The sequence below is a fragment of the Parasteatoda tepidariorum genome, chromosome 2 (assembly GCF_982258835.1).
Source record: "Parasteatoda tepidariorum strain Cologne lab strain chromosome 2, Ptep-v5.0, whole genome shotgun sequence".
Classification (NCBI taxonomy): domain Eukaryota; kingdom Metazoa; phylum Arthropoda; class Arachnida; order Araneae; family Theridiidae; genus Parasteatoda; species Parasteatoda tepidariorum.
In genome coordinates this window covers 66,042,707-66,067,565 of record NC_141756.1, presented here as the reverse complement: position 1 = coordinate 66,067,565, position 24,859 = coordinate 66,042,707, and the positions used below count along the sequence as shown (strand labels likewise).

At 25.9% G+C, this 24,859-nt stretch overlaps 1 protein-coding gene across 3 annotated transcripts; it reads right to left on the bottom strand.

The window, feature by feature from the left end:
• Positions 1 to 3,980: 3,980 nt before the first annotated feature.
• On the bottom strand, positions 3,981 to 24,674 carry Alg12 (Alg12 alpha-1,6-mannosyltransferase). Of its 3 annotated transcripts, none has more exons than XM_087157460.1 (11): positions 24,379 to 24,674; positions 21,008 to 21,110; positions 20,041 to 20,169; positions 18,645 to 18,777; positions 17,818 to 17,991; positions 12,576 to 12,770; positions 10,015 to 10,118; positions 7,902 to 8,128; positions 6,168 to 6,337; positions 5,098 to 5,173; positions 3,981 to 4,327 (listed from the first exon to the last, which is right to left on the bottom strand). In XM_087157460.1, the coding sequence occupies exons 2-11, from the start codon at positions 21,101 to 21,103 to the stop codon at positions 4,045 to 4,047; spliced, it is 1,587 nt and encodes a 528-aa protein (XP_087013586.1). In that variant the 5' UTR covers positions 21,104 to 21,110; positions 24,379 to 24,674; the 3' UTR covers positions 3,981 to 4,044. The 3 variants fall into 3 exon arrangements, with proteins under 3 accessions (XP_087013586.1, XP_087013589.1, XP_087013587.1); XM_087157463.1 differs by lacking the exon at positions 24,379 to 24,674 and adding an exon at positions 23,959 to 24,064; XM_087157461.1 differs by lacking the exon at positions 24,379 to 24,674 and adding an exon at positions 23,854 to 23,950.
• Between the last annotated feature and the right edge of the window lie 185 nt (positions 24,675 to 24,859).

Here is a 24,859-nt window from a genome sequence, read left to right as displayed (position 1 = left end):
CTTTCCGCGAATGTTGTTTATAAGGCGATGTGTTAACAGGCTCCTTATCCTGCTCTTCTATGGAAAGAATACATTCTTTAACACCCCCCTCAGGCATTTATTATTCATAACATATAATGGATAATATTTTATCGGTGGATTTATTTAAGCTTTATTAGGGGTCTAAATATTAATTGAAGTCGAAAGAATTATTTCTTTAAAAGAAATATATTGATTTTTAATACCTAATTTAAATGTGTTAATTGTATATAATTTTTTTTTTCACTTCTATAAAAATAAACATCTTACAAAAAATTGATGAAAAGAAGCAATTATTAGCTCATTTATTTTCAAAACTATTATCTATTTATTTTTTATAATGACTGGTTACAAGAATACTAAATAGCAAATATAACAAAAAACGACCTGTACAAAAAAACGGGAATAACGTGTGTTTAATTCATAATTTAAATAAGCTGCATTTGAACACAAATATTGAAAAAGGGAATTGCGAATTTATATTCTATTTAGAAACGAGGTGTCGCAACATTTATTTTTTTATTTGTAAAGTACTGTTTCAGAACTTTTAGTTTTAAAAAATGATATAAAATGATTACCGAATAATTTAAAGGGGAAAAAAATTATATTTAAGTATAAAACATATATTTCATTTGTTTAAAACTACCTAGTGGTAGTTTAAAAATACTGAAATTTATTCTTCATTAAACTTACTATAAAAAGCTTTAAATGTGTATTTGAAATAAAAAGAAACTTAATTTGTAAAGTACTGTTTCAGAACTTTTAGTTTTAAAAAATGATATAAAATGATTACCGAATAATTTAAAGGGGAAAAAAATTATATTTAAGTATAAAACATATATTTCATTTGTTTAAAACTACCTAGTGGTAGTTTAAAAATACTGAAATTTATTCTTCATTAAACTTACTATAAAAAGCTTTAAATGTGTATTTGAAATAAAAAGAAACTTAATTAAGATATTATTTCATTTTTAGGTTAATTCAATATTGTAAATGTGGTTACGAATTACTTCTATTCTTATTTATATGAACACCTAATTATGTTTAAACTTTTTTACTGGTAGGATTCCTTTATATGCTTTTCTCACTAATGTATATTTTTAAAACTTCAGTTTGTTTTTGTTTTAAGGAATTCTAAGGTTTTAAATTTTTTCAAAAAAGAAAAAAATATCTAATTCAATTCTAATTTGTCTTCTTCTTCAGCATGAAAGAATACTAATTACCTTTACACTTAACTAAGTAAGCCAACTTTTTTTTAAATATTTCTAATAATTATTTTGCTTATTAGATTACATCATTACATGGAGTTAAAAACTAACATTAACTTTTGCTTTCAAGAGAGAACAAGGGTTTAAAATTTTCAGAATCTAGTTTCCTTGAGACTGAAGCGGACCTCAATGAAAAATAGACAGATAATCAAGGTTTGGATACTTTCAATTCCTCCTTTGCACTGATGGAATGTGATAATAATGTATCATAGATTTAACCTATTTTTTATTTCATTTTTATGAAAATTGTAAGAATTTACATTAAAAGTTGTGATTATGGAACTCTCTTTACCTGTGATTTCTGAAAAAGATTACTTTATCTTGGAAATATTTAATACGAGGAATGACATTTTTACTATGAACCTTAAGTTTTATGTCTATTCGCAATCCTAGAGCTGTATCTAGTCTGGTTATGATTTTTTTGGTGTATATCTATACAAATATGCTGAAAATAAATAAAATATGCCAGAGTATAGTTTCCTTTGAAATGAAATCTAAAACGAATTGCTACAATTTATTTCGATTTGAAAAGCACAATGAGGAATACTAATGAAGTTTTTTTATACATGCATGTTCTTCCCATAATTTATTCAACATATTGTTACAAGGAAAATAATTTTTTTTTTTAAAATTGGTATTTTACTCTAAATAATTTCATAAAGGCAACCAAAATATTAAATAAATAATGGGTTTGGTCTAAATATAATTAAAAATTTTAAAACTCATTACTGGTAAAAAAAAAAAGAGAGAGAAGCTCATTTTCTCCCATGAAACCCTGGGAACCACAGCGGTATACATTTGTAAAACTTCTCAATCACAATTATTTACATCCACAAGTTGACTTAATAAATTTTAACATTAAACTATTAATGTAAAATGAGTAACAGAAATTTTTATTTAAAAATATAAATTCTTCCAACTTCAAAACAGTTACATTTTTCCTTTTGTTTACTAGGCAGCTCTGCCTTTTAAGTTTTTTATATTTTTAATTTTTTTTTATAAGTATCAATTATGAATATAAATATTGGAGATGATTTACATCTAGCAACATCTAATCTCTTTTTTTCTGCATGGTGTTCTTTACTACAAGTTCAACAGTTAGTAATTCTCGAACAATCGAATGTTTTTTTTCTTCATTCCATCGTACTCAATGTATATTTTCTAAACCCATTTGAAATTTAAAGTTTCAGCACATTAATTTTTTATAACAAAACAAAATATAACGTAAGGTTATATAAAGCAAAAAGAAAAGAGAGAGATTTATGAAATAAAGCACTTAGAACTGTATTAATTTTCAAAGAAATTGTATTTCTCGAATTGATTAAGTTCATAAATAAATATTCTTTTCCAAATTAAATTTCACCTCTGTAGCTGAATTTCTGTGGGCTGCAGAGTGGCCCACATAGTATTTTTGGTACAAATTTAATTGCAAATAATTCTCGAACTAATAATTGAATTTTTTTTTACTCTACACAACTTTGCAATATTGCTTATATATAGTTTTATAAAAACGAAATGTAACACAAAGTTGCCCAAAACAGAGGCAGCTGCTAAAAGGTTTTAATATAGAGAGAGCCTAGGGGATTCTCCCCCAGCTCGTCTTGCTAACTAACCCCTTTGATTGCAACAAAATCATTTTTTTTATTTATTGACGATAAACACATTGTTACATCAAAATTAAATATTTAACTGAAAGATAACAGAATACTTTATTGTATAAACACAATTTTTGTTTACAGATTTAATTTCCCATTTTATTGGGTAGAAACATTAGCCTATTCATTTTGCTCAGCTACCATTACAACTTCATCTACACATTTGTTTCATAAAATTCCATTAAATTTTTGGTAAATATTGAAATTTGTTAAAAGTGTTTTACCAAAGGATTGAATTATTAAATAAACTTTTATTTATTTAATAATAGTGTGCTGTGGTACAGCCAGAAAATCTTTCAGTGTGGAGTTTTATAATTGATGGTTTAAATATCTATAAACTTTTAATATGCAGCACTTTAAATAGAAAAGCTTTCTCTTATTCAATAAACTGCTTTTAAAGTATTATTATTGAATAAAATCCATAAATTAATGAGTTGAGGAGAGAGACTTAGTGTGGACAATATATTTACCAATAGGTTAAAAAGTTTACTAAGCATCAATTAAAACATGCCTAGATTTTTTTTAAAGTTTATAATTTTATCTTTATTCGTAACTCCACATAATAAAATTATTTGTTTCAAAAAACCCACACACTTTTCATTTTCTTTTAAAAGCTCGTTATATTTTCAGATAATTTTAGAAATTATATGCTTTTTCAATCTTTTTCATGCAATTTTTGATTCATAGTATATTAAAACCACTTGACACATAAGCACTGAAAACATTTAAATTTTTTTTTTCAATACTATAAAATTGCTGAGAAAAACTTTTGTGCTGTTCTTTTTATTTTTACCCTGTTATATTTTTTGCATCTTTTTACTATGGAATAGCATTTTATTAATGCAACATGCTAATTTACTTTTGAATGGATCAGAAATTTAAAAATTTTTGAGGATGATTTCTGGTAGGAGTTTTAAACCTTAAAACATCCTCCTGGCTGTATAACTTTAAGATGTAATCAAAAATACTAATATTGAAATAAAAAATCATGTTTAGTGTATCAGATTTACAAGAATCCAAGAGGTAAGAAAGACAAAAATTACAATAAAAATAATATTTATTGAGAAAATATACAGAAAACAAGCAACAAATATCTTTTGTTATTAAATTTTATGTGAACCTATACTTTTAGTATCTACAATTAATGATGGATAGGAAAGTATCCTTTTTAATAACAAAATTTTAGGTTTAACATGCACCTGAATTGGAGGATACATTGAAGGCTCAAGAGTCCAATGTGAATAAGCATTAGTTATGTTTATTACAGAGTGAGTACGGAGGTAAAAAGCATCATTATGTCCAATATCATCAGTCCATTCAACTAGTAGATGTGTAAACTGCATGATTTCTAAACTTTTTAAAGATAATTCTTCAGATTTATTGTACCTAAATGAAAATATAAAAGTTATTTTTCAAGAAACAAAAATAAGCTATCAAGATCTTTCCAATTTTGTGGCAGTGATAGATCCATTAATATAAAAATATTATTAATTATTATTATTATGACATTATAAAAGTGCAAACTGGCTGTATTTTATTGCAATTAAGGAGTGTGCTGTTTAAAGATAAAATATTATTTTACATTTATAACTTGGTAATGTGGCTCCAAGTTTGCTTTTTTTTATGTTAAAAAATAAATTAAAAACTATTTATATCGATTGCTTAAAAATATGTTAATATGCTAATAAAATTGGTTAATAAAAATATGTTCTATCTGTCCATTTCTTTCAAAACTACTAAAGGATTAACTAAAATAATAAAAAGATACCCAAGTTAATAATTATATTGTTCATAAAATTATTATTCTGTCAAACATCAAGAAAGTAAAAAAAAAAAAAAAAGACTTAAAAATTGGTGAACTGATCTTCCCTAATGATAAATGAACAATTTAAAACAGAGCTCGTTATTTAGTTCATGTTTTGTATGCAACTTATGCATAGATTGTAATGTTCAAAATTTATTTATTTAAATAAAGGATAACTAACTTTTTCCAAATACTTCTGCTTATGTAAAATGTAACCCAAATACTTCTGCATTAGAAAATTAGTCAAAATGGTAATGTCAAAATATACATGTAAAGCATTTGTTAATAACAGCATATGCCATACACTTATAAATAAACATATTTTTGAAAACATTGTGTATATAATACATACTTCCACCTAGGATTAACTTCAGAGAATCGAGATACACCAGTTTGACAGCTAAACACATCAAAATGCACATTTACATCTGAAAAGTTATAGAACAAACTCATAATATAAAGCACAAAATATTTTATAGAAAATTTATATTCTTTTGAGCATATAAAATACTTATGTTATATAAGAAATATTAAACAACAAAAGCAGAGAGGAAGTAATGTGTTATTCAATTTGGATGTATTTAGTATTACTTAAACTATTTTTCTTTTACAAAACCTTAAACTAGCAGCAAATGATTCAAAACCAGATTTAAAAAAATTCATTCTGACATAAAAATTTACAGTACTTTCAGATTGTAAAACTTAATATTTAATCTTGGAATAACATACTTTTTAAAACGAACACACAAACAAACAGTGTGCAGAGTCCCACTGCATTTTGACATCTTTATCAATTTTAATTCTGCTAAATGCTTAAAGAATAATCACCTAGTTTTGAGAGGATAAAGCTGTCAGATAGCAAACTTTACCATGCATTTATCATCATGATATTCAAAAATTAATAAAACATCTATCTCTATCGCTACTTCACTTTTGCCCATTGATCTGTCAATCACATAAAAGTTCTGTTTAAAAAAAATTAAAAAATACATTTTCCTTTCTTAGATTTATAGAAAACTGCAGTTATATAATTGACACAAAAAGGAATGAGGTCCAACTATATTCCAACAGGGAAACTCTTAATGAAATCAAGACAATTATCTTAACAAAAGAAATAATGATTTTAAAAGAATTTCTTTCACTTGGCAGATGTTAATTACACTTAATATTTGACTATTGAAAAGATCCTAGCAAAAAAGGAATTCCATTTTTAAATTACTTGGGGCTGTCATGAATCCTAATAAAATAAACATGCAGAACAATATTTAGAAACTTCGAATAATACTTAAAACATTAATTTTATAACAACATTTATTTAATAATAATATTTCCTTAATAATATTTCCTTAATAATATTTCTTTAATAATATTTATTAATAGAATACGAAAGATTTTAATGAATATATATATCGGCTTAATTACCTTGTAGGCCACTTTCAACTTCATGAAGTTTATTTACAGCAAAGCCACCAGGATAATTGTAATAAGAAATATTCAACATTAGAGATGTGCCAAAGAAATTTATCATAAGATGGAAGATAACACTTTGCATTAGCAAACCATGCATGGAAGACTTGTTCCTGTTATTCCATCTAAAAACATAATACAAAATTTAATTAGCATATTGGAAAAAAAGTAAAAATTTAATTTAATAATAATTTTCCAACACTTGTTTTCATAGTCAATAGAAATAAAAATAAAAGAAAAAATAGGATTCAGTTTATGTTTTTGAATAATGTAACTAAATCAGGTGCTCCGCAAATATTTTGATATAAACTTATTTGTCAGAAGAAGTTATTAACTGTAATGAAATAGTTTCTCACAAAATCAATAGCAAATTTGTTTCAAACAGACTATAATAGGCTTGTATTTTGATTGACTTTTCTAGAAAAAGTACAAATTTATTCATCTAAGAAAATTATAAGATTGATATTATATTCCATAATTGTTTTGATGATTGCAACTGACATGCCAGTTATGGTGCCTTTAAGATGATTAAAAAACTGATACAAATTAAAGTTTAACTCTTAATAACACTGTAAGAACATATAATGAATTGGGAAAAAAGTACTATGATGGGGTTGTTTGCCCAATCTTTAACGTATAAGCATCATTGTAGTATTAAGCATATTTTAGAAATATGATACATTTCTTTGATTATGAAGGAGGGATTTATCTTTGATTATAAATCCCTTTTTATAATCATTTATTATCTTGATTATTTATTATCTTTGTAGATCTTATTATAAAGAATATGATTATATTTTTAAAATCATAAAATAAAAAGGTGCTTTGTGAAAGAGATGTGGAAATTCATTCTTCCCATTCCCAAGAATTCAAAAAGTAAAATTAAAAGGGAATGGCCCTAACAAAAAAGAATTCAAAATTAAAAATAAAGTGAATTGTTCCCAACAGACATTGAGGAACATGGGAAGAGATTCATGTAGGCGATTTATTGAAAGATAAAATAGCCAAAAACAAAGCCCACCACCGTAGTCAATATTAAATTTGAAAATAATTTGGCTATGGCTAATTGCAAATAAGGCTGCGAGAATTAATATAACCCTGTAACTAAAACATTTTTGTGGTAAGAGAAATAAAGAGTTAAATAGATTTTGATGTTCGATTTAGCGGCAACAGTGAATTAATGAGTTTTACATTCATATTGATATAAAAAGTTAGCCATTACATTGATTGTTAGGACAAAATGTATAAAATATTTATAGTAGTTTTTTATAAAAAGTAATAAAAATTAAATAATTGGTTTAATTTAATTAAAATTTCATTAAGAACGATTAAAAAAATTAATTTACGAAATTTTTAAAGCTATATATGTAATGCCTATTATGTCATCACAAGTACCACTGTGAAATTTCAAAAAAATGAATTGATTTACTTTAGTATAAGTCTGCAGCTCAAGAACTATTTTGTAAAGTATAAGTTACACATAAAAATACAAAGATATAGTGCATTTTACAATGCCACAAATGCAATAAGTCACCACAAATTATTGTCATTTTCCAAAAGCTGCACTTGCTACAATGTGAAGCTTACACATAGCATTACCTAAAAAATTATAATGCTTTTCAAAGCATTTTTGGAATAAGCAAATAAATCATTGTGTTTATGGCCCTAAAAAGTTTGCGGGATACTTACATATGTGCACATGTTCTTGCAGCAGCAACATTTAGAAGAGGAACTGTATACATAATAAAACGTAGCTCTTTGTGAGGCAAAAAAGAATACAAAATAATGAATCCAAAAGCAGGATACAGTATTAGTCTGGCTCGATAATCTAATTTAAAGGCATATGGTACAAACAATATTGAAAGTAACAAAGCTCGTGGCAATGCTGAGTAAAAATACCACGCCCAAGGTGAAGTCTAAAATAAATTAAGGATTTTTTTTAAAATAGTAGCATTTAAAACTCTATTCATGATTCAAGATAAAGAATTACAAATATTTAGATATTTAAGCAATATTTTGCTTTAATTCATACTTCAAAGTTTCAAAATTAAAATCAATATAAAACAAAAATAGTATCTTTATTTTGTAACAGTTAAAAAAATGATAACTTTTATATGATGACCTCCAGTAAACTATCTGTATTTAATTAATAACTTCCATATGAAATGTAATATTTAATACTTCAATGCAGTAAAACCCTAATTATCTGACTGACTCTGAAGCAGGGGTTGGTTAGAAAATTTAAACTGTCAGATAATCGTGGAACCACTTTAAATCCATTTTTTAAATGCATAAACATTAACTATGAATGAAATTACTAAAATAATCTATATTATAAACAAATATTTCTGATGAAAGTGTTTAAATACATTTTTTGAAAAGTAATAATAGTTGTTTAAGATTCAATTTAGTGAAATGATCAGCAACAGTTATTGGAATAGTATTTTCCAATAAAAAGCTACTAAAAACTACAACTACTTCTGGGAAATAATCACAGGAAGCGCACCTGAGGTGATCAGAACAATGGATTGGTTTAAAAGCAAAAATACTGCAGTTTCACGAAAATTCAGATTTTTTTATAAAAATATCAGATTTGATTTAAAAATTAGGAACAAATCCGAAAAATTCTGAACAGTTGGCAGCTATGTAAGTCCAGTGTTCTATTTCTTGAGCCACATCGCTCTCGTATCCTTCATCCATACTCTATCAGCATCATGTTCATAATATTCTTTCTCAGGAGAGAGTACTTCTCTTTTTAACTCCTTTCCTCCCCTGTGATAGGGGAACGACACTTCCCATGTCCTTCACCCACTGAACCTCAGGTCAGAGGTCATTTAGATGCATGAGAGCATAATCAGAGTCCTGACAACTTCTATTTTATTTTTCTTGCATAAATAATGATACTTATCATAATTTAATTAACAAACTTCCTACACTCTGCAATAGTTATAATACTACTGTAATCACATGTTGATTTATTAAAGGTATTGTTTTATTCAATGTACACTAACAGTTTCCTTATTGCTAAATTGTTTATTACAAGTATCGTTCGTATTGCATTTTAACCAATCTAAGGATATACAAGGAGTAATATTTTCTAGGCCTGGGATTTTGGACATAAATGAAATAAAATCTGACACATTGTCATAAATTACATCAACTACTTTTTGTTCTTCATCTGCACACAACTTTCATCTGCTTTTTTACAGAAGTTTTAAAAAAATAATAATAAATAAGGCAAATTTTAGCTAAAGTAGCAAATTTCCTTGTGTAAGGCTTTCAAATTTTGAAACACTTGATTTACTAACTATAACAGCTGTTGAATAAAAACTTTTAAATATAACCTTTTAACCTAGTTAGAAATGATAAAGACACAAGTTGAAATGGGTGTTGAATAACTGATGTGTCAAATAAGCGGCAGTCAAATACTTGGGGTTCAACTGTCAAGGTATTAACATAAAAATGAATTTTAAATTATCACATGTTTAATGAAAGCATTGAATTAAAAAAAATACTTTCAATTTATACCAAGCAATGATGATTTAAATATTTAATATTGTTCAGATAAAAATAAAATAAACAAATTTCAAAGGTTAAATTAGCTGTTAGTGGGTACATTTTAAAATTGAATTTCAAAAAATAAAATTCATTAAGTGAAGATATACTTAATATTATGACAAAAAATCTAAAATTAATATTAAAAAAATATATAGTATAATAAAGTAAAATTGTAATTACAATTTTAAAAAACAAATCAAAGTAGTAGTCAAAGGAAAACTAAAGATATATACTGAAAGGATACACCCCATTCAGAACTTTTATTTAAATAAATATTAAACCATAAGACTTCCCCTTCTGGCCAAACTGGGCGCATCCAAAACAAAGAATCAACACAAAACGTTAAACCTACAATCAATATTTTTTAAAGATTATTTAAAAATAACCATTATTCTGAATTAACTACAATTTGACAACATAGAATAAAAATTAAAGTTTTATAGTATACAATTATTATCTTTAAGAATTCTAACAGCCCATGATAACTGGGTAGTATTAAACTTTTTTTAAAGACACAAATATAAGATAAATTTGAAAAAAAATTACAGATTATCCAAAATATTTCTATGTTACATTTAATACATTTTCATATAAAAATCTTATATTTTCTATTCATTTATTTTTTTAAAAAAGAGTATTTTTACAAATGAAAAATATTAAAATTCAATTTTTTATTGTATAAATAATTTTCATTTAATGGTACTGAGTTTTCCCTGCTCAATCTACTTTTCCATTAAATAACATGCAGGCAACTGTTTTTTTTTATTTATTTATTTTTTTTTGAAGCAAGAAAAACTGTAGCAAACAATTTGGAAAACATCTAAATTAATGCTCAGAGGCTTAAGCTAATGACAAATGTAAATTAATTAAATAGTTTATAAATAAATTTGAAAATTAACTAAATTACTAACAAATCATAACATCACAAAATGCTAAAGGAATTTTATATACAAATGACAAATAAACAAAAGATGAAAGAAAAAAATAAATAATGAATAAATTTATATAAAAATATAATTTTAATAATTATAGCTTTATAATAGTTATAATTTTACAATAATTATAACTTTAACAAATTTTTTAAGAATTAATTTGAAAAAGTCGAAACTCTGGGAAAATGCAATCAGAATGAAATATTAACATTTTAAACCCCATTTAGCATTTTAAGCTTTTTATTTTAGAGAACTTAAGGGCTTGTAATTAACTAATCTGGTTAATTTTTGATGTAGATGTACCAGCTATAAAATTTTCTCCAATATTCTCTATCATAAATTCTGATCTGTTGCAAGAAAATTTATTTATGATCAGATTTTCTTTTTATGCCAAATTCTTGAAAGATCAATTTTATTTAGTAATGATACTTATCACTGAAACAAGAAGGCTCAAATGGATGCAATGAATGAATTTAAAAATTCAAGCAAACTCATTAGGTAATGTGAACAATAAGTGACACCAATTGTAAAATCAGATTTGTCAGAACACTCACAAAGTGCTAAGTGAGTGTGGTGTTTCACAGGATGATTGTTGCTAGGAGAATCCCAACTTTGAAAGAATACATTGATGTGTTACTCTAAGATAAGAAATCCAGTTACAAAAAAAATCATACGTCTCTTTCTGTTGAATTTTCAAGAATAAATCAATTTACTTTATACAGAAAAATAAAGTAACACACCTAAAATCCATCATCAAAATATCAATGATATAATTTGAATCTTTTTTCCCTAAATCATCTCACCCTGCATAACATTCCTCGACAAAGAATTCAATAATATATTCAGCTGTCATATTCTAAAGCAGCTGAAAATCCATATCCAATAAATAAATTTCTAAAGCTTAAAAACTACTTTTCTTTCTAAAAAAATTTTAACACTTTAACTGTCTATAACAATAGTACAATATTACATGGAAAAAAAACACAGGAAAATTTTTTTTAACAAAAACTAATACCAATGTAACTTTTCAAAACAAGAATCAAAAATATAAAACTTAGGCATAACTATGGGAAATACATTAGAAATTAGAGACAAAGGCAGAGAAAAGTTTTTTTTTCTTGTTAATTTTTTGTTTTTGTTTTAAGGAATTCTAAGGTTTTAAATTTTTTCAAAAAAGAAAAAAATATCTAATTCAATTCTAATTTGTCTTCTTCTTCAGCATGAAAGAACACTAATTACCTTTACACTTAACTAAGTAAGCCAACTTTTTTTTAAATATTTCTAATAATTATTTTGCTTATTAGATTACATTATTACATGGAGTTAAAAACTACTAAGAAAATAACAAGCTAATAAAAATAATTAAAATTAATTAAAATAACTAATAATTAACCATCAAAAGTAACCCTGAGATGAAGAAAGGATTAATGCTGCCAAGTATTCACTTAACAAAAACGAGTATTTAATCCAATCTTGGTGAATAGGTACATATTATGAATTAGTTAAGAATAAGTTACATCATACATCCTCCAAGATACACGACATTTGTCAACCAGCCCCAAGTTTCAACTGCTGGAAGCAAAAAGGAAAGAGCCAAGTTCGTGTTAGTGTGTAATGTTTGCGATTAGGCCTCACCCTCCACTGAGCAAGACAGTTCTCATGGTCTTGTCACCCTTTGTAAGGCAAGTCCACCGCAGTCTATTTTTAAACTAAAATTTTTATGAATTCCAACTTCATCAGCTACTTCAAAAAACTTCATTTATGCTGAAATTAACAATTATAGACACAAAATAAGTCTATTTTAAAAGAAATAACTGATCATATAATAATAAATAACTTAATAAGGATTACTTCATAAGTAAATTAATCTTACCTAGCATCCATAAGCCTGAAGGAATTCCCCAGCAAAATATTTGTAATATGTTTAATCTCCCTAAAACAATTTCTTCTAAGGCTATCAAGCCTAAAAGAATTGACAGCTCAGCCCGGAAGAGTATAACAGCTGCAGCAGAGGTTAACACAAACATCCTTTGGTTTCTACTCATCCAGAAATGATAGGCAAAAAGAGCTAAAAATGTAATAAATATTATTAATATAATGAAAGCTCATTATAATAACACCTGTTTAAAAAAACATTAAAAAAGGAGATTTCTATAATGTTAGTCTTCAAATAAATTGTAAATATTACCTCATAACTAAACATGCTAGAAAAATTTCGAAAAAAATATATTACTGTATTAAAAATAACATTTACAAAATACTTGAGCTGACAAAATAATGAAAAATAACAGAAGTTTTTTTAATATAAATATAAAATGGTATGAGCAGCCATCCTGTGTGCATGTATACTAATTAGCTAAGCTTACAGAAAAGAAAAAAGATAGGAGAAAGAAAATTCAATTAATGCATATTTTTGTAACATTAAGAAGCTAATTATAAAACTGATTAACAGTATATATAACTGTAGTTTAGATAGTGCATATGAATTTTTTTTTTGAAAGAATACTATAACAATACTGTATGTACTAGTGTATAAGTCGACTTTCCAAAACCCTAAATCTTATTTAAATCAGGGGGTTGACTTATAAACCGATAATCATGTAGGACATCCATTGGTCGTGAAATATCAATGCATTATAAAGAATGAGATAAACATGAATAACTTTGTATTAATTTACCCCTTTCTAAAAGAATTTTTTATGTATTATATACAATAAATATAGCATTATAGCATCGAATAGTTATAGATGGGGTAAACTGACTGAGACGGCCTTGGCTGGTAATCGGCTATAATTCCCAAGAAGAAGAAGAATATTGCATTTTTTGTGCATATAATGGTTAGTTTATTTAAAACAAATCTTTACATTACGACCAGAAAAATTAAGAATAAGAAAAGTTAAGATAATTTGTTCTAGAGCAGGGGTCGGCAACCTGTGGCTCGCGAGCCACAGGTGGCTCTTTTGATGTAAAGCTGCGGCTCTCCAGTTCCATACGAAAAAATTTATAAATTGTTACCAAAACCCTTAAAAGTAAGAAAAAATATTTTTAAGTACCTAATTTCTCAAGAGCTTTCTATTATAATCGTTAATTACAAACCGCTACGCTCAGGCCCGTCGTTAACGGGGGTTAGAGGGGTGTCTCATTCCGACTCGATTCCGAGTATTCACCCAGAAAAGTATCAAGTCTGTTGTCTGTTTGAGCATGCCGTTACCAACACTATGAAAAGGCACAAAAAAAGGATGATGCCCGCGGCTCTGATCTTGTGAAACAGCAGACAAAACCCCGGAAATTTCTGTCAACTTGAAAAATCCAGGGTGTTTTAAAAGTATTTAGCTAGAAATGCCTTTTTCTCACGTTTTCTCTTACTCTTTCTAAGAATAAAGACAATATCTTTGCCCATGTCGTTAAGAAGGGGAAGGAAAGGGCTCAATGCACATACAGCTGTGGTTTTCTCTATATGACTGTCCAGTTTCTTTTCACTCACCCCACCAGTTACTTCACTGACCTGTCCAGTACCAGTTTACAAGTACTTAGTTACTCAAAGCGTATTTTATAAATTAATATTATTATTGAATGTAAGTATAAATATTTTACGAATATTTACTATTTGCAGTCTTATTGTTTAAATATTAAGGTAAAATTAAATTGCATTAAATATGTTATTTTCAAAATAAATTAATTCCTCAATTATTGCTTCAAAATTTAGGTATAAGACTTTTTTTCAAAAAAGAAAAAAAATTTAATTTTTTAAAAATATATATGGGTAAAAATTGATTTTTCTGAAGTAGATAAAAAAAAAATTTAATCTCTTTTCTTCAGTAAAATGATTAAAAGAAAGAAAAAAGAGCAATTAAAATTTTTTTATGTTATTTATATTCATTAGTAAGAGCTTGAGATAGAAATAGATAAATCACATTTGAATTCTAAATATAGGAATTCTTTTTCCTTTTTTAAAACAGTTATTTACTAAGCTTTTTAATTTTGTGTTTGAAATAGCAATTTATTTTTAAATTTAATTTTTTCAGTTGAGATTATTTTTTATAGATCTTATTTAATTGAAATTTCAAAAATCAAATTCTATATTTGTTCGTAGTATTTGTTTTTATAATAAGTTCAAACTGCAATCCTTTAGGAACAAAACTATACTAATGCTTATTTTATTAAAAATTTAATGCGTTTAAAAATAGAATTACGTTTAAAAAAAGCTTCAGTTTTTTTTAAAATAATTTTTTTTCAATCTTTTTTGTTACTACGTTGATGTATTTCGTATATATTTAATGTTTTTTATATTATATTTTAGACTTAAGTTAACAATTTTCCATTTGTTTAAGTTAATTATTAGTATAAAGAAACTTAATATTTTTGTAATTATGTAAAAACTCAATTCGCAGTTTTGTATTAAAAGGCAGGATAATTAACAAAATAAATAATTAACAAAATTGTACTTTAACTGCCTTAACTAGAAAAAAAATTATTTTGCGATTTAAGGGGGTTTTTTTATTTAATATTTTAAAAAAAAACTTAAATGTTCTTTGGTAAAGCATTATTTACAAATCATCAAATTTTACAAATATTTATTTATGATTAATCATGCTACAATGTTTGAAAACATAGTTAAATTTTTTAAAATTTTATTTACTATTTTTATTGTGTTATTTTCATATATAGAAATATTCGGATAAAAAATTTAGCATTCTACAAATTATTTAAGGCAAGAATGCATGAAAAAATTTATCTGTACTTCCAAAACTAGTTCCAAAACCCCCAGAAAAAAAAGAACTATTTCTATATCCCCATTCAAGATTTTAATCACAGCTCTTATATTAATTACAATGTAAATTATAAAATGAATAATAAAAATTAATAAATTATTAAATAAAAGTGAAAAATAAAATTTTAGTAATAAATAAGCATTAAAAGTAATTATTCGCAAATAAGATTACTAAAATTAAATAAATACGCATATAATATTTGAAATGCATAAAAAAGAATCCTACTTAGATTAAGAATTTAAAAAAAAAATGCACGAGTCATAATTGATGTCTGATAATTTTTCAGTTTAATGAACAAATACTAATTTAATTTTCATCTGCATTTTTTAAAGCCTTTGATGTGTATCACATGTTATTATTATGTAAAACATGATGTTATGAAAAGATCACCCTTAATATAAATTTTTATAAACCTTGTCAAAAATAAAGATAAAAATCTACTTCAGCGGAAGTAGTAAATTAAAATTTAAAAGGGAAAAAACAAGCATATGAATTTAAAAAATATCTAATACAATACATTGATAATAATCTTTATAATAATAGTAATAATAACAGGCCTGTTTAATTGCCAGGTGAATGTTAAAGTTTTTAATTTATAAAGTTATTTAATTTGGTAAAAAATCGTTAATCGCCTTTTTACACTTGCCTTCCTCAATAGTGATTAGTTTGTTTTCGATAGTTAAAATTCTAACGTGTGACCTCTATCCTTTCTTTCTCGCGTTCACTTGAAACAAAATTTCTTTCATGCATATGCGGGAGCCGTCACTCCGAATCACCTGCATATTATTAAATTTCATAATCAAATACATTAATGTTGTAATTTTGCGTATAAAAGATATTTAAAATAATAGAAGATCGTTACTTTCAATGACTTTTATTAAATTAATTTTTTTAAAAAATTTTAAATTCTTTGAGTCGGAAAGCTCGAGGCTCTATGAATTTTAAAATTTTTTACAATAAATAGAAAAAGTATGTGACCATCGTTTCTAGCACTTCATCATAAGTCGATTTAACGTTTGCTTTGACAAAAAATTTTTTAATTTATTTAAATGTTCAATAATTAAGTGCTTAAAAATTTTTTTTAACAGTTACAAGAATAGACGGTACATATTTCTTAAAAAAGGAAAATTGTGAAAAAATTCTGATATAATATAAATGAATATTATTGCGGAATTGCTATGAAAAATTAAAAAAAAATTTTATAAAATCTATCTGATAAGATTGTATTTCGTTGCACAGTCAATAGAAAAAAAATCGCGTTTTCTGTTAAAAATTTGACAAGAATTAGTAAGAAAATTTACAATTTTCATCGAATTTTAATTATCCAAGTATTCTTATCCCCCCAAAAGAAATAATTTTAAAAAATTAAATGAAAACTAAATTTTAAAAAAATTATTAACGTATTTTAAAAATAAAGAATAAATGCATTCAAAACCGTTTTTTTAATTAAAAATTAAATATACATAAAAAAATTCTATAGTATTAAATCAAAAAATTTTAGTGGCTCTTTAAACGCGGGAAATTTTGTAAAATTATAACTTTTGGCTCTTTCATTTCAAAAGGTTGCCGACCCCTGTTCTAGAGTATTTGACAAAAATATAACACATTGAAAACTTTTAAAAGATAAAACAAAGATATAAATTTAGCTTACAAAACATCATCAGTGTTGGATTAAATATTTTTAGCAGTATCATCATATGGATACCACTTTGAAAACAATTCTACTTCATTCTCATCTGCTGTGCCCCACAAAAAATTGTTTTTACCCCCACCCAAAGAATTTACAATTCCACATTTGTTAATACATCTTTATTTGAGAGGGTGCTTCACAATATCTATACTTGAGAGCAAATGTATGTTATCCAAAGAGAAATATTTTTAAATTGAAAAAATTCCTTAAATTTTACTATTTATGTTTTTAATCTTTATTTCGAAATTTTCAAAATTTTTTTTAATTGAAATTGTCATATTCGATTTTATTATCACTCTACTTATAACCCAACAGACCGAAAATTTGCTATCTTGTAATCAAAAACAGGGGGGTCAATTTATACACTGCGATATACGGTAGTGAATTTTGAATATTTTATTTTAATATGTCATCTATGCATAGATCTATACAAGTGAGAGAAAAAATTCATTTTTCAAGTAAATACATACTTTAGAAAAAATAATGCAATAACTAAAGATAAAACTGGATTTGATAAACTATAAATATAAATTAGTTCAGAAAGAAATATATCATAAATCATTCATACATTTTTAAACAGGCATGATTTTTTTTTTTTTTTTGACAAATCAAAATGTAAAAAATATAATGCTTTGTCAATATTAATTACTTACCTAATATCAATGCAAATGTATTGGGCAATGGTCGAGTCATGTAAAACAGAAAATGAAATTGTGATAAAGTAATAATCAGCAGCCAAGAAGAAACAACAGAGCCAAATTGATGTTTAACAGAACTTTTAAACTTTTGAAAAGCTATAAACACTAAGGATCCCAATACTAAGCGAACTACAAATAGAAAAGTTTAATTAAAAACAATATATATAAACACAAAAAAAAGTTTTTTTAATGAAAGGAAATGAATGGCAACAGCTTAGCACATATCAAGATAAAGCTAAATGACTAGTGTGTTATCACAAAATTTAAATTCAACACATATGAATTTTGGAGAAAAAAAATTTTTTTAAAGTTTTAAACAGTGAACTTATAACTCAAAATATTTTTAAGCAGTGTACACAGACAAATTTAAAAATTTCTATTTTTACCTTTTTAAAGAAGCAAAGGCATAGAACACTAGTGAAATTTAAACATTCTAGCTAATTTGAAAAAATGGTCAAAATTTTCATCAATGATAAATTCCCATTAAAGTAATATGGTGATCACCATAACAAAAGGTGGTCAGGAAACAACTTATATTTGTAATGTGATCAGACATAGATCACTGCAGTTATTAAGAAAAGGCTGAGAATTTTGATTGACATTATAATCTATTTATTTATAAAAAAATTTTACTTTTAATTAGGTGCTGCTTTTCTATTACTGCATCTGACTTGTTTTTTGATGTGAAATCTAATTTTTTTAAGAAGAGCTTTGTATCATTTGTAAATTTAAAAGACTTCAAAACATATTTTTAAGTTGCATAATAAAATAAATATACATACCAACATACTGCATGAAAAATTTGTTTAGTTCTATAATATTAACAAGAAACAACACTGGAGATGACAACATGGCAACAACAATTGGTCCCAAAAATGTACGTGGTACAACACCAGGAAATTCTAAATGATCATACTAAAAACAGAAAAACGAAAATATATTACATGCAGAAAAAGAATAAAATACAAACAAGAAATATATATAGCTATATAAATTTAAAAAGCACATTTGTTTCATTATCATGTTAACAGAAGTTTTTCAAAGCAATATTTATTTTTAAAAATACAGTAAATGACAGTAACAATTAGTAAAAAGTTGTAGAAATTATTTCAAACAGAAAATTATTATTTTACATTTAACTTTAATTAATGTGTACTATTTTTATGTCAACTTTTGCTTTCAAATTATCAATCACAAACACTAGATCTAAAAGTTTGACTACAGTACACTTTTGAGCATTAGACATCCGAGTGCTTTGGCCTCAATTTCTCTTCCCTTAAAGAAAACTTAGCAGTTCTCAGTGCGTCTCAGTTTCAACTTTCTGTGATTAGACAACCCATCTGTCCACCAAAACGTCTCTGGTTTGATTCCAACAACAATTATATCTCCTACATTCCGACCATTTACATTGAACACATTATTTTCTCATTCTTTATTACAGATAGTCACCCTGCTAGAAAGTTTACTTTAAAACACAAAACAATTGTTTAAAGTCCATGAGGCCTCGTTGCATGAAATGCCTAAAACTGATGAGCCAAACAGTCTCTTTGTTCAGAATGAGAGTGAATAGCAACAATCCCATAAAACTTCAAAACTCATCTATGCCTTCCTGTTTTCGGATGGTGATTAGATCATTCAAAAGCAAACCTAAAAGCCCCTGGTTCTATTCTAAGAGCAATAACAAACATCTCCCTGAAACCCACTACAAAATCTAAACAAAAATGTCTTTCCACCATTAATTACCATAAAAACAATAGGTAGAGACTAAAAACAGAGAAAGATTTTAGGGACGAAAAAAAGAATGCTCTTGATTGAAGATTTCACAAAAAAATTCATAAATCATGATTTTTGGATTTATGTTACTATTCAGATTCATAATATTAACGTAGTAACTGTGGTTCGATTGATAGGGACTTATTAAGGAAACTCCAAAATAAAACTTAATTAATTTTATTACAAAATAGAAAACGCAAGATAAACAAATTATTCTAGGCCAGACAAGCTTGCTTATTGCTGGTAAGACTCACTCCTTTTAGGAAGGAGATGACTCCCAAAAGTCATGCGATAGCAGCAGCATCTCTTAATTAACACAAATAACAGATAAAATGATAAATTCTGACATTACAATTAAATCATTAATAAAATAAAATGAAAAATATTCAAATATATAATTGTTACCTTTGAAATATCAGGGCCATGATATAGAAGATCATGTATGGCTTGCATGTTGAAGCTCTCTTCTACTTTTGTATATGGACAAATAAATAAATGATAACACATTCCCACATAAAACATAACATCTAGGATCTGTACGAAAAACATTTTAACAGTTTTTAAAATTAATTTTAAACAAAAAATAAATTAGTTTCAAACAAAAATAAAATTAATTTTAAACAAGAAAATTTAAAAAAGAAAACATAAGAGCATGTTTAGCAATATATCATTTTCATGAGGAAAGAAAATAAATATGAATGTATAAATCTAAATTGTGTCATTGGAAATGTGAAGTGGAAAATGCTAATAAAAGAAAAATTACATTTAAAAAAGGAATTTAATCCACAAAGTGTTGTGTGTCAGAGTAAAATTGCATTGATATTTTACATCAAAGGATTATTTATTTATTGATTTATTATTTTTTTTTTCATTAAATAACATGTAGTAAGAAAGCTATTAAGAAAGTTCGGAAAAAACCCAAACGATTGCTCAGATGTTTAAGTTTTTTAGCCATTTCGCTAATGGAAAAATTTGTAAAAATGTTTCTCTCATATATTGTTTCCAATTAGACTGAAATTGAATTTCTGTGTAGAGGAGTAAGGGGTCTGTCTAGGTTTTTCTGAGAGGTACCTATTTGTGAAAATTTAGACATAATATGTGAAAAATTAAAAATGATATTAAAAAATCAACAAAAAAACATAGTAAAAATATAGATTTATTGTTTCTTAAGGATACAAAAATAAAATTTTAAGAAAAAGTACTTTGTGAAACCTCCGTTTTTCCTAAAGTTGAATTTGTGAAGGTACCGCTAAACGGTATTAAATTCAACGTGGACAGACCCCTGGGAGTACACAAGTTTGCAATGAATACTGAAATTAATGTGAAAACCAACATTTTTTCAGATTTAAATCAAGTGTTTTCATTGACTTACATGGGAGAAAATCCATTTTAAAACAGTTCTTTTGTTTTCTACCTCATCTACATGTGTATTTTCAGCTTCATAAGAGGCTTGTTCTGTTTTCTCCATTCAGTATCTAGGAAAAAAAATTTTATTAATGAGCAATTTAACCTCTTTTTTTCAACACATGATTTAAGTACAAGGTAAGACTAATTTTTGAACATATCATTCCATGAACATATAATTAGATGCTGTGAAAGATTTTGGGGAAAAAACTGAAGTTGTAAGTTCAGAAGGGGTCTGTCTAGGTTTTTATGAGAGGTACCTATTTTGTGAAAACTTAGACATAATTCATGAAAATTAAAAATTATATTAAAAAACCAACACAAAAATACTATAAAGTAAGAAGAAATTTTCAAAAATTGTCACTACAAATAAAAATCATTTATGACGGGTAAATTTTTAAATATCTTTCCCCATATATTCAAAAATAATTTTGCTATTGTAAAAGTTTGGGATTGAAATTGTATCTAAATTTAAAAATCCATAAAAATCATTGTCCATTGTTAAATTTCAACTTGAATTTTTTTTTAAAAAAAAAAAAAACAACATGCCTTCAGATTTGCACTAAAAGTTATTTTAATTATGAGAACATTTCCCACGGGGTCATATAAGAAAAAGTTTCACAGCGAAAAAATTTTTCATAAAAACATAAAGCTCTTTTAGAATAAATTTAGAACAATATTTGAATGTTTAGAATAATGTTCAAATTTCAACTTCCTGTAATGTTTACAGAGGGAGTGCCTCATCGTTTAATTTTAAAAATAAAACTGCAGGGGAAAAAAGCTCAATATAACATGGCGTAAGCGATCGGTTAGGCAACCATGCCTCATTATCTAACCAAGCATGTACTACACATTTATACATGCTTAATTAAATAGGAGTGTATCGCTCCTCACGGGGATACAAAAACAAAAAAGAGGGGGGGAGAAGAATCTTAGAACTTGCGTTTTAAAAGTATTTTGTAAAACTACCGTTTTTCCTAAAGTTGAATTTGTGAATGTACCGCTAAACGGTAGTAAATTTGTCCTGGACAGATCCCTGATCAAGGAAATAAGTTATGTTCTAATTTTCATTATGTAAGTTGCACAACTCTTCTTCAAAAATATATTTCATAAAAATTATTCTTTAAACTATAAGAAAGCTGTAAATTACAAACCAAAAAAAAAAAAACAATTTAAAATGACTTTTCTAATATAGTTGTTTCAAAAAGTCATTACTGTGATTACTCTCAATTATAAACATCATCTCTTACTAAAAACCAACCAAAAGAATAAATATTCTATTTAAAATTTTTTTGTTTAGTTAAATCAGAACCTAATATTTTTAAATAAAGTATTTCCTTAATTTTTAAAGCTACTAAAACTGAAATTAAAAGTAAAAATTGTGAGCGACTTTTCAGTTGATCATTTTAAAAATTCTGTGATTATTGAATGAAGTTGTTAATATGATTAAAATAATTTAAAAAGAACTGGACATGATTTACACACTAAATGAGTGATAAATTCAAATTTTTGGAACAACGAATCTCCATCATAAGAGTTTTGATTTAATCTTCACATTTTTATTTACACAATGTAAAAATAAAGTCATTCCTTGTCTTGAATGACAGTGGCTAATGCTATTAAAAGCAGACTTCTTATTTCATGAGACTTGTTGGAACAGGGCAGGATGGTTATAAGTTCCTATCAAAAATTTCTCCCTCCCCACTATTTTAGATAAATTTAAAAAAATGAATTGTCATAAATTTAAATAAACTGAAGACAAGCTCGGGAATTTTTTTTAAGTAATTGTTTTGTTGATGATAAGCAGATGATGGAAGAAATTTTATTGAATTTTTTCTTCAAATGTGGAATTTTGGAGACTAGGAGCTTCATTTCATCCTACTGAAAAATTGGATGATGCCCACGGCTTATCGCAATCCTTATTACTGGTTTTGAGAAAGTTAAGCAATAAGAAAACAGTTAGTCAAAGATTATGTAAATACCAATAAGCATAAATAAATCAAGCACACAAATGTGTAAGCTTTGTTTTAGTTTACATTTTTAGTTAAAAATGAAGAAGAAAAAAATAGCTAAAGCATAAAAAAGATAATCTGAAAACTGATCAAGAAAAGTTTAGTTATTGTTTTATTCATGAATAAATTAGCAAGAATGATATAGAAACTAAATGAAATTAAATAATATTCTTCAGGTATTTTAGAAATTCTTAATTTATTCATTCTTCATTGACAATGTCTTTCCGCATTTTTCAATAATAAACAACTTTAAGTAAGATTACTTAAAGTGAAAAATTTTCTAAAGTTAAAGTTATACAATTTTATAAACATATTCTATATTAAATAAAAAGGACTAAAGTACATCCCTTACTAAAGTTGTCAGGTGGAGAAATTGTATGAAAAAGAACACAAAAAAATCTTTAGAAATAGCTACCTATTTTTCCTGATATTTTATACAAAATTCATAATATAAAATAGAAAAGTTGCAAAAAAAATTTAAAAGTTTTTTATTGTGCTTATCATAATACAGGTAAACAAAAAAATCCCCTGTAATAGGACAAACTATATTCTTTTTCAAATAAGGAAATTTGAATTAAAATTGGGAAAAAAAATGAAAACAAAGTAGTTTTTCAATTTACCAAATCTTGCTTACCATTGGTAGTTTACCAAATTTTATATTTATTGTAATAAAAGATAAGTTTTATTTCAGTTAGTCTAATTATTGAATTGAATCATAGAAAAAAATTATATATACTGTGCTGTGCAAATGTGTGCAAAGATATGGGTATACACACATATGAATTTAATAAATTATTCTTACAGCATTTTCAGTTAAGGTATACAGGAATCAGATAACCTCTTTAGAAATGTTTTTAACAAGGATTTTTATTCAATATTTAAAGAGTTGCTAAATTTTATACTTCACCAAAAAATTTTTATTATAGACACCATGTGTTGGTGACTGCCTTTTCAAGTTTTAAGCAACAAGCACATTGGTGCCTATAATCAATAAGAATGAATTTCAATAATACACTACATTGTTACAATATTTTTTTCAAAAGAAATTTAAATATCTATTGTTTTAATCAAATTTAGAACTAAGTAAGAAGTTTTGGAAAAGTAAAAGATTCTAACTTTATTTATTATTTGAATAAATTTAAGAAAATTTTTAAATCGAGCATTGTTTACGTTCGTATATTGCAAAAAGATCACTTTGATATTTCCGTATCGTGATCTGCCACGCCAATTACGATAGCCAAAGTGCCAAATGGATTTTAAACTTGCAAAAATTTTAAAAAATATATATATATTTAGATGTTTGCCTGGGGGTGGCTATGAGTTATACCTTTCAAGTTGGTCTCGTTCTGAGATATTCTTTTTTTAATTTCTCGCAGGCCGATGCCTGGAAGATCCAATACTTGACAATTATTCTCTGCCACAGATCAAGACAATTTAAAGATAATTAACTTTAATGAAAAACTTAGCTGATTATATATTTTAAAAACGGAGAATGTTCGCATAATACAATAAACGAAAAACGAGCAAAATTTTGATGATCAGAACAAAAATAAAAAAAAATATTGCAAGTTTCGAAACACAAAAAAGTTTTCTTGTATCACTAAAGATCCACAAAAATCTGCTGAAAATCAAGGAGCTTTTCTCACTGCCTGCAATTTTTTCTTACGCAAAAAAAAACTGCGTGTAATTAAGATCAGGATAAGTGAAATATATTCACTTATCCATAAAGAGCTCATCAATCAGTTTTTTATTTGGATGCGAGAAATCTCATTCCAATCAGAACTTGACTGGAGGCTTTTTTTTTAAAA